General features: G+C 37.5%; 1 protein-coding gene across 2 annotated transcripts in view; it reads right to left on the bottom strand.

Annotated features, from left to right (window-relative positions):
* Nucleotides 1–4187: 4187 nt before the first annotated feature.
* Nucleotides 4188–11901, bottom strand: part of MARCHF6 (membrane associated ring-CH-type finger 6) — a 47011-nt gene continuing 39297 nt past the window's right edge. For both annotated transcript variants that reach the window (XM_009638762.2, XM_035894129.1), the window contains exons 21-25: nt 10554–10688; nt 8356–8445; nt 6871–7003; nt 5766–5901; nt 4188–4305 (exon numbers count right to left, since the gene is read on the bottom strand). In XM_009638762.2, the coding sequence (XP_009637057.2) occupies nt 4215–4305; nt 5766–5901; nt 6871–7003; nt 8356–8445; nt 10554–10688 (585 nt within the window). In that variant the 3' untranslated portion in view covers nt 4188–4214. The remainder of the gene's footprint in view (nt 4306–5765; nt 5902–6870; nt 7004–8355; nt 8446–10553; nt 10689–11901) is intronic.

The raw sequence follows: 11901 nt of genomic DNA, 5'->3' as shown, positions 1-11901 counted from the left end.
GCACACACCAACGCAGATCTTCACTAACTAGGTTCTAGTACATAAATTCTATTCACTATAAGTAAGTAACGAGCTTTGCGGTGTTCTCTGGTTTTGTAAGCAACAAGGAAGTCTGTTCTCTCCAGGTAAAACTGGTGTCTTTTCCCAGGAACAGAGACACTCCTTGAAAGCCAAGGGATTTAGCGTACATCAGACAAGCAAGGTTAAGTGTCCTGTCCCCCTCACCCCCAACCTGATGTCAGACAACTCCAGAAATGTTTGGTTTCTCCTTATACAGGGAGGCAAAAAAAAGCGTGCGCCCGTGCAGCTTCGGCATTGGCCACTGCTCAGCAAGTGAGAGATAACAGCAATTAAGGATGCAAGCAGCAAAACCCACGTGCAGAGTTGTGAAATAATCTTGTCTTCGCTTCATTCTTCCCTATTACGTTGAATTCAAAACATTCAGTTTATTTTGGAATAGTATTTGACCTTCTAAAAGTTTCCATTATTTAGTAACTTCAATTTCAGCACATCTTTTCTCAAATTATGGTGACTTCTAAATGAAGAAATTAAAACCAGAAGCGTAGCTTTTCCAGAATAACCATAGATTTAATATAAATGCCGTTAAGCATGCAATTCTTTAGTTCAGGTTAATCTAATTAAGAACTGAAGTATCAGCGTAAGAGAGCTCTAACTTACCATTATGCTTCGTAGAAGTTGTTTCCTCATCTGTTTCAGAAGACAGCTTCCTTTTTTTGCGGCCTGAACTTCATTATACTACCAAGACTCAGTTCCCTGCTTAACGTTCCTATTGTCTGTGTTGCCATTTCTGCAAAGAACCCCGCTCACCGCTCAGGCCGTAGGGTGCCCGCTGGCAAGGCAAGCGGAACAAGAACACCGGCCCTCCTGCCACCAGCCTAAACGAACGGACGGACAGTGGAGCGTGAGGAAATGACACGACACCCATCGGCACACGCCAGGAGGCAGAGGCTACAAACCACTGCCACTCGCGCTTCGTAAGGTAAGGGGCTTCTTAGAGTTCTCTGAAGAACAGCGGGGCTGCTGCGCAGATTTGTATTAAGACCTTTGCTCAAGCTTAGGGGAAAGCAAGGAAAGAATTAAGGCGCTCGGCTGAGAAGTGATGTGAATACTGTAATTCGGGTTGGAGCTGGCATCTTACTGAGGACATTACTGACAGAAAATACTTACAGGTTCCAGAGGGCCCTCAAAACTGAAAACAAATAACTTAGGCTTCACCCAGTGGAGAAGGGGGAGTCAGAGAAAGGATGCAGAATTTTAACTACTTTTAATCAATATAAAATAATCTGTGTAAAAACAAAGCCATGCTGCAATTAACTTCTTTCAGAATGCAAAAGACAGCTACGGGGCCACCTGACAGTCCTTGGGCGAAGGCCTGCAGAACCACTAACAGCCTTAGATACCCTGCACCACAAAGGGGATACAACCAAGCCAGCATGCATCTCCAGTGCCTCCCTTCAAGACCCGAGGTCAACACAGAGTGTGGTGCGTGCACGTGTGCGCACAGATGGAGACAGACTTTTTCCTACCTGAAGAGTAATGCAAGACAGGCGGAAGCCACCGGTACAGAGCTCAGCAGCCAGCTAACCTACACGCTTACTATCCAGTTCCTACTCCAGAGGAGTACACACAGCACAGTAAGGCAAACTATTAAAACTTAAACCAGTAAAGAAGTAGTGTTATTTAATTCTTGTTCTACACAACCTCCGCCTTCTTTCCCAAACCACACGTAAAACCAAGGAGATTGAGGAGATGAAACTTTTGGAAAGCTTGCAGAAGCAAACTTCACTTCACCTGGGATCTGTAAAGCAGTGCAAAAGCAAGCACAACACTTTGGTTTGAAACCAGTTCTCCGTAACACAGAACGAATACAGATAATGTAAGCTACATTAAAATAGTTACAGTTCCCATTACGTGACTGGCCCGATTCAGAGTCTTCTGTCATGACTTGGAAAATAACAGTAATAAGAAACAGCACAAAGGCTTTTTCTTAATAAATTTTAATGTTAAGACCAGTTTGTCTGGATAAAAACACAAAGTTACAAGAACCACACTACTGCAAATTCCGCATGATGCACAGTAGTGCTAGCAATATTTGAGTGGCAAGACCGTTTTGGAACTGTTTACGAAAGATATGTCAAAGACAGAATCTTGGCATAAGTACGAATGTATGTTACCCGTGAATTTAATCCTGTGAAAATATATCTGTCCCACAATGTACACCACTGTAAGTAGTCAAACGCAATATATATGCACATCAAAAATATATGGGGTGAATACTCATTTTAGCATTTAGTCAGCAACAGTGACGGAGAGGGAAATATTTTGGTTACTTTTCTGTGATTGCATTTCACTGGAAATTTCCTAATAAGTTACTCCAAAGGGTAACATCTGTGGTTCAAAAACCATCAGGACAACAGTAATCCCGTAAAATAACAGTTGCTGACCTTCCGATAGTGACAGCCCAATCCTCCTGCCACTAGATTCATATGCATTTGGCTTGTGCTCACTGCCTTAGAACATGAGTCCAGACACCAAAAAAATGCACTACCACCATCACAGCCTGGACCACATTAGCTCAAAACACGCCAGATCAGAGATGCAACATCAATAAAAGGAGATGACACCCTCAAAGCAGCTGCCAGATTCTCAAGTATTAATTATATACACATGTGGTTACGTACAGAATACTGAAGGACAGTGTACCGAGTAGCAAGTTAAATGTTCCATCAATTTTCTGATGACTGCAATGGATACTCACGTCTCCCCCATTCAATCTAGGAAAGATACTGCAATCCAAGCACGTGATTTGATGCTACTTAAAGCTTTGTGATACCATTATGTATTTTCTTTAAAATATCTACATAAAAAAACCCTAAACGTTACTGCAAAAGAACTCTATCTACATATAGAAATAACACAGACTTGATTTGGTGGCTCTCGTTTGACTGCATCCTTGCAAACAAGTCTGCTAACTTCTCCTTGCCTCTCTAATAGCCTATGTATTACCCTGCCCCACAGGCAATACATGGTAAGTGATGAATCACTTCCTCGGTTCCCATAAAAATTCACAGTGACCAACTCTGAAAGAAAAAAGGGGTTTTGTTGTTGTGAGTACTTTTTTTTTTTTTTTTGAGTAACTGTGCAATATAAAATTCATACTACAGTTTGCAACTTTGGTAACTTACAGAAAAAAAGATTTCAAGCTCTTTAATTAAGGACCAGGTCAGAACGCTGCTTACACTATGCTCTTTGTTTCTGTGCAAACACATCAGATAAGGTTCTTCCCTCCTCTTGAGGTCCTGAAAAATTCTATTATGGATAAGAAATTGGCTACAGTTTAAGTTGTGAACCTATCTAATTTGCCTTGGTACCTTTCAATGCTTCCATCACCTAGCCTTATGAAATTTTTTACTTTCTGTTTCAATTCAGGAAATCCTGATTCTCAAAGCCAACCCGCCGCCCCAACCCCCAACCAAACAGAAAAACCCAGCCAAGCCTCAACAAGTACATCTGAATTCTCAGAAGAGGAAATATTTTCTTGATTTAACAGCAACTGTACAATATTACAAATTCAGACACATGAAAAACAATCAGGCAATAGAAAATGTACAACAGCTTTGGTGTTATACAAAATAATAAAAAAGACTTGACAGCAAGATACATAGTTCATTATGTTCTCACCACAGCCACTTCATTGCTGACTGTAAGACAGTTATTCACTGTTGATATTCTCCGTGTGGCCTTTCCACTCACGAAAAATCATACTATATTACTACAATAAGAACTGTTATGAACACCATAAAGTAATCTCCAAATTTTATAAAAACATCTTGCCTCTTCGCACTATTGCTTTGTGGCACATTGTCAACAGAACAGCAGTCCAAAATAAAGTGACAACTAGATTTAATAAATTAATATACTTTTTTAAAGATGTACAATGCACATTCTTTTTAATCCAAGGTTTTAGGGTGTCAGGATACTTCTATTTACACATATACAGACCTCAGACAGCATTGATAACATCAGAAAATGCAGGTAAGGAACAGAGCCTTAACTGCTATCTGGATGCTACTAACAGAAGCCAAAACACTGCTGAGAGTATTATTGGGAGAGATATCCAAAGACTGAAGAAGAGTCTATGAAAAAAGGACACGTAAAGGCAAAGGGAAGGTCAAGATGTTTAATATGACCATCTATTCTTGTGAAGACTGAGGTGGAGTTGTTGATGTGCCTTGTTTACCAGACTTCCGTTCATAATTCACAAGTCGTTGCCCAACAAGGTACCTGGGATTACAGGAAAAACAGTGAGAAGTAAACAAAAGTTGACACAATTCTGTAACACAAATCCACTCTATCTCCTCTGCTGCAGAAGTAGCTTTCTCATTTCAAGAAAAGTTATTCTACAAGTGATCCCTCCCCCCTTAATGCTTGTCAGCCATCCTCATCTTTTTTCCCCAACATTCAGGCACTTCACAATGGAATACAGGCATTGCAGGTTTGCGTTTACAGCCTTCACTTCGCTAGTCATACAATTCGGACACGCATAAGCTGAATGAAGGTATGAAATATAAAGAGTGCGTTTGCGTTATTTATATACTCAGCACCTTTGCTTGACCATACTTGTAATATTGTAGCTTGTAACATTAATGCAAGTTGCAATTCAATATGCATTCTGCTTGAAAGATACTAATATTTAGCTCAAAACCCATTTGTAAATATAAATACCAGCTATACACACTACAGTAGGCCAAATACTACAGAATATGTTATGAAGGCAGGTGGCGAACAGGATTTAAATCAGCTGATAAATACAAGGTGCTAAAATAGAAATTGATCTGCTGAGAGTTTAATTTTAATTACAACTCAATATTTCTAGACACTATTAATTTCACATTTACACCAAACACTTTAACGCATCAGTTACTTCCTAACATTCAAGATTCAAAGAGGTTTATTTTAGGTTTGACTCCTTTTGTAGTCAGTGGAAAGCAAAACTGTTCTAGAGTAACTCAGGACATGAACACAACAAACTTATTTATTCCTTTTCAATACAAAAGAAGCCTAGGAAGACTAGCTGCTGGGGTCCAAAACTTATTTTTTGAAATAACCGACACATAAGGTAATTAGGGTAACACAAAAAATAAGATAATAAGTATAACACAAACAAAAAGCTTAGAAACTAAGCAAGATAACCAGAAAAAACATTGTGAAAATTCATATTTCATCAGGCATCTGAGTAATACAGAGCAATAATTACTGAAAACATCAGAAAATAGTACAAAATTTGGTAAGGACACTGAATGTTCTTTAATAGGTTAAAGGGACTAAGGAGTAGAAAGAGTAAGAAAAACAGTTATGCAGAAAAGGTTGTAGAAATGGTTTTGTAAGCAGCAGATTAAGACATGATTTTACTTCCAGATATGTCATAATTATTACATACATTCGTCCTTCAAGACTACAGAGGGGGAGACAAACAAGCAATCAGCTTCCTTGGTGGTAAAACACATTCAAGTTAGATATAAGGGAGTGTCTTCCATTTACAAAGACAGTCTGTTCCTGTGTTTAGCTACCCAAACCACAGATAAAACATTTGCCAAGAACAGTTTAGGTCTGCCTCAGAGGGTCATTTGTCTAGAGAGCTTCTTAAAATCCCTTTTAGCCCTAAGTATCTACAACACCTGAATTCAATCTGAAGTTATCACAATTTAAAGGGGAAAAATTAAAACCCCACAATATATACTCACTTGTCATTTTTAATATGTTCGTAAAGGCGCTTGAACTGGCGGACTTGGAAGGAGAGAATTCCCATCAAAACCACCACCATAAGCAGAAAAGGATAAATCCGTCGCTGAACTAGGTTTTGCATTTCAGCGGTAACTCCTACAAAACAAGACACAACACAACCCTCACTTAATCTAACATTGCTGAAGTAACACATGCGTTTTGCTTCTGTACCTGCTTCCACACTTCTTGTTATACTGTAACCAGTAGAAAGGCTATGAAATAAATAACATCCGTTTATCTCAGAGATCCAACTTGACAGCTGCTATTCTGTTTCATCTGAAGCATTAAAGCTGAAAGTTTTCCATTAACACAGTGAAAATCCACAGTAAAAAAAAAGGGGGGGGGGCTTATCAGCTCTTCTTGCTTATTGATTTCTGTATGCCTCATACCAGAAAAAAGCTGACACTATAGAAGTCTGCATTCAAGTGAGAGGTTGAAGAATAAAATGGGACTTCTTGAATGTGTTGACATCAGAACTAACCAGCAAAGACAACTGTTGATGAAAAAGCACATCTACCCTGCTTTGAATAATATTATTTCCCTCAATTATGAGGAGATAGGGAACTCTGATAAAAATAAACTGTATTTACAATTTACATTTTATTTTAATACTGAACACCTCAAAACAAAACCAGTATTTTCACCTTTTCTAAACTTCCTCTACAATCTGACAAGTAAGAAAACACGTCCTTGGCTCAGTATAGCTCTTAGAGACTAAAATTACAGGCTGATTGTCCGAAGAAGACATGAATTAATCATCCCTTTCTCAAACTAGCTAGATAGCCACATTTCTGCCGTTAGATATTATGCAGTCCTATACTCTTGACATATTCTGCACTTAGTGTATTAAAAAGCCAGTCAGAATGACCTACTGAATTTCTTAGAAACCCCTAGACTTTTAAGATGACACAGCAATCTCTAAGCATTTATATTTGCTGGCAGAACAGTGGGGTTTTGTAATTTTTTTTTTTTAATAACCTAGATCTTGAAGTTTTATTTCTACAGGTATATTTACATTGCTCTAAACCATCAGATGATATACAGGTACTCCGAATGCATACATACCTAACAGAGGTACAACACCAGAAGCTATGATGTACGGCACACACAGGGAAAGTAACAGAACAGAGATTACGGGTGCTGCCAGTTTACGGATTATGAAGTGTAAATCAATGTTACGAATCCCATTTGCATATACCTAAGGAGAACAAGGAAAAAGTAGAACGGATCGGTCAAGAAAGCCACGGTTTGTGCGTACAGTAATAATTGCAAGTTTTTACACAATTCGTCTTAGGTGTTCCCAACTTGAAGAAAACAATGATGGCCACAGTCAAAGGAGGAAAAAGTCTGTGCCAATCTACATTATGAGGATTCCAGGAAATCATTTAAATAGTGCCCAGGAGAGCAACTTAATCTGGAATAGTGTTGCAATTTGTTTGCAGGAGTGCTGTTGAGTGGTTTCCTGGGTGAGCTGGGATCGCTTTGTGCTGTTAACTTGCTGAAAGAGGACCCTGTGTATGCTAATAGAGCAAATCATTAAATTTGGTAACACAGGCAGAAAATAGGACCTTATTTTGTACTTGGTTGGGCAGACCAGAGCCTCTGCGTGTGGAGTCTGTCCCTGAAGACAGGGCCTCCGCAGTTCTCGAGGAGCTAAGGTCTCAATATGACTAATCATGTGAAAAGACAGATTTCAAATGGCTACCACATACACCTAAGATGACAGCCTCTGGCCCACAGCCTGGGTGTAACTGTTTCTAAGGATGGCTGAGGAGAGCATTCAGAATGGAAGGAAGAGCCACAATAAGCATCAAAAGGTACTCACAGAACTAAGACTACATTTCTCCAGTGTGACACCTAAAATGATCAGTAAAAGGCTTAATAACCAAGACCACGTGCTAGACTTAATCAAGAGAGGCACCTTTTGTACAGAGGTCAGCATGCACCGTAGCCATAGCGCAAGGCTGAAACGTTACTCTCCGACAAACACTTGAGATACTTCACTGAGATGACAAGCACAGAACTTAAAAGGTTATCATCAAGAAAAAAAAAAACTTCTTCCAAAGAAAGCAACAGGCTACGTGACTCAGAACTGCTCACAAAAACTGTTCTGTCTTGCTTAATAATCAAAGGGGAATGGAAATGCTGCCTTTCATAAGCACTCGATTTATGAATGAGGGAATCTCTTACAGCTCTGGAGAAGGCAGAAATTCTCTGCTCTTGAGTGGTGGACATAAATAATGTCCAGTACTTGGATAATGTGAGTTCATCTCAAGAAATAATCATGTTTCTCACTTTACTTATAAACCTGATAAAAATTGCATGTACGTATACACATTTTCTTGATGTCAGATTTGTGAGGTTTATTTTTGTATTATTGTTAAGTGTACCTTAATGGATTAGGCTATACAATTTAAAAGGATTTTACAACACTAGTTGAATTTTACTCAATTACTCCATTACTACAATAGTAACTCCGTTTTCTGACACATTCAAAAAAACATTCAAAATGTATTATACAGTTAATTCACATGGGCAATTTTTTCCTACCTGTTCAATAACAGTTTTCAGCCACCACTGGGGACCCATCAGTGTTATGGCAGCAATTATTTTGGCATGCAGAACTCCAAGAGCCCAGTCCTAATTTTGTAAAAGCCAACTGTTAGCATTAATGTATTTTTAAATAGTTTGACAACCAAAAGCTTTTAGGACAACTTGTTAATATGACTTATAAATGAGAAGATAATCACTTTTCTTATTTTCACAGGACATTGTTTACAAGAGGTGAAATCTTCTGCAAACTCTTAAGAGAAAGAGGATGCTCTCAAGCTTAACTGACATCTATAAAATACTCAGCTCCCTGGAACCAGGAAAATCAGCTACTACTAACAAACCAAAGGCAAATACAAAATAAAAGCATTACACTTACTTAAAGCAACATACTAACATTCTGGTACAAACTAACACTGCTAACATTTACCTAGAAATAAGTTATTTTGACTCCTTTAAAAAAAAAGAAGAGAAACACAATACAAAGATGCTCACACAAGTCAGGGAACGAGGTTTTTTTCTTCTTTTAAATTTCAATTGTTCACAAAACCCTACCTGACGTGAGAAAAGCTAAACAAAGCAAGGCAATGCTCTTCATAAAAGAAGGTCACACTATTCAGAAGAAAATTTATGCTTTAACATATACTGCAATTATTATGGCATGGAATGAAAAGAACTCAATATAACTACAGGCTTCTAGTAAACAGCACATCATGCGTCAATTCTTTCTGGATTACAGATACTTGTAAGAGATTCTTCAGTAAAACCCACCAAAAATAGAATGCAAAGTATAGGTTGACAAGGCAGAATAAACAGCTACAGAACCGGTAAGACTTAAGACGTCACAGGTTAATTAACTTTCTTGAACTGCTGGGGAAATACATTTCCTTTAACCCACTGTTTAAAAAGATATCTTTCATTAACATCTATTACCCCAGATAGGTTCAAAAATTAAAAAACTTACAACAAAGAAGTCAGTGTTAAAGGCGCTTTGTGTTTGCTCAGCATATAACCTTTATATAACTATTCTCTTTGTGAAAAATGGAAATTATTCTCAATTGTAATAGCTCCTTGTTAATTTAGAACAAGTTTCAAACCCCTCTGATCTGTTACTTTGAGGAAGATCTGCCCCATGAAAATAAAAATTTTCAGTATATCTAATTACAAAGTTTTAAGGAACTAACATGCAAAAATTAAGAATTTTTAGAATCTCTAGCATTACAAATTCTTTCCAAAACTGTTTGGAAACCACGATCATCTCCCACTGCTATCATATCATGTCCTGACTTACTAGTCATTTACTGAAACAGACACCTCCAAAGTATACTTGTATTATAAAATAATGGAATATTTAAAGTAGCAGTCAAATTCTTCTTTGTATTATGGCTTTCAAACACTTGGATACTGAAAGTAAACGAAAACTTGTTTGTGGACAGCTTTGAAAAATCACTATCCCTGAACACTTTCTTGTTATTTAGTAATATGCCTTCTAGATCTTTTGAATTATGGTTCCCTCAGTTAAGGTGCCTTCGAATTACAAGTTCTTTCACAATTCAGCCTAGGTGATGCAAGCATTTGTCAATCAATCCACTGTACCTTCATTTCTTCCACCAGCTTGCAGGAAAAAAGTTTGCACTCCCTTAACTTGGGAGACTTGACTGAAGAAAAAAACCCCACTGCTATTGCAAAATCTTGTGCTAATGATTTGACATGTCAACCTAAAACCAGAATGATCCTAAAGCACATAAAAAATTCATTCATGGTGTGTATCATCACTGATTTAAAACCCTGTATGGAAAAAAAGATCAGCTGAACCTCTTGCTGTATAACCGTAGGCAGAAAGCTTTCCAGAAAGATCAGACAGAATATGTACATCTGTGGATACAGCTGTACTAACTTCTGTACGTAACTTTACAATTATGCTACTGTAAAAACCCTGTCTATCTGACCACTGAAATGCAAAGATCCTCTGATGTCATCCCACAAAGTTCAGCTTTTCATACTTAAAATTCCTAAGCATATCTTTCTGGTTTAAATAATCTTCACATCCAGACTGGCTGTCTTTTCTCTGCCACACAGAAACATACTTATGAGAAATGCTCTGAAGCACCGAATCAACATGAAACAAGAACTCCCCCACCCCTTACTTCTAAGTAAAGAAATCTATCAACAGCAGAAGAAGAATGGGAGCAACTGACCTGCCAAGGATAGAAGAGAGGTGTCTGATCCAAAGGAACTCTCAAAGGCGCAACGATGACCAGTTCAAACAGAAGACCGAGCAAAAGCGGAACCACACCAGCTAGAAGCATAGCCACTATTAGGGTCTTCATTATCTAAAAATCCCAAGACATACATTTATCAGAGGATTCTTTTTGTTTAAACTTCAAAATGTAACTTAAACTACACAAACGGATAAAGCTGGAGAAAAAAACTACACAGACCTTTAATTCATACATATACACCCCTAGAAATAATTTTTATTACATACATAGTTTTGCAATGCAAGTTTTCAAGATTGGGCCCTATTCCATGCCCCCTCCAGAAAAAGGCATGGCTGTGCCTATTGGTGTCCATATAATTTTAAACCATAAAATCACTTTTGAATGTTATCAGTAAGGAATACTATGCCATGGCACTTCATTACATTGAGTATTCTTGTATGTTGGAAATCTAGAGAAGAATCTTTCCAAACCTGCCGATTTTTCTCCAGTGAAAAACCAAACCTTAAAAATTCACTCATTATGGAATATTTCTGACTTAAAAATGAAAGACTCAGAATACCATGCTTCAATCTTTCTTTATTCTAGAATTCTCTTAATTTACCTGCATCATGCAAAAATCAGATACAAAACTAGTCTGATTTCATTTACATGATCAGGAGAAGGGACAAAGGACAAGTAGGGCATTCTATTCTACCTCTGAATTTTCTTAAACAAGCTTAAGATTTCCTAAACGATAATGATGAATGAGGTAATTGGGAATGTGGTAATATATGAAATATATATTTACACTGCTGTTCTGTCTGGAATAGCCCACTAAGCACACAAGCATGTCCATTACAAGATACCATTTATGCTATGAATGTTTAAAATGACTATACTTAGGCAAGAAATCTACTATAGAAATCCTCAAAACCAAAACCAAGATAAAAAGGTGGGTATACATTTGTTGCCATGGTGAGAATCTGAACTCCTGGTAATAAAGAAAGGTTATTTTCTTTAAAAATGTTAATTTGAACAACACAAAGATCTGACAAATCATAAAGAGCTTTCTGAAAATATGCATCAGGCTACTTTGTAGGGATACATTCATCATCATCTATCAGCTTTACTTTTTTTTATTTGATAATTTCAAGTTGCTAATTGAGTAATAGTTGAGCTTCCAGGTGAATGTGAAAACGTAAATGTGTTTGATGACACATCACATATGGGATAACAAAATGCAACATATCAACTTTTAAAGGAAAACAGAAAAACATACATGTATATATAAACATATATATGCAAACTTATTTACATGGATTGCTTAACTTTGGGCTAAATGGCT

Source organism: Egretta garzetta, unplaced genomic scaffold (assembly GCF_000687185.1).
Source record: "Egretta garzetta isolate BGI_Z169 unplaced genomic scaffold, ASM68718v1 scaffold264, whole genome shotgun sequence".
Lineage (NCBI taxonomy): Eukaryota > Metazoa > Chordata > Aves > Pelecaniformes > Ardeidae > Egretta > Egretta garzetta.
Note: the sequence above shows the minus strand (reverse complement) of the source record. Positions and strands in the feature narration are given on the sequence as shown.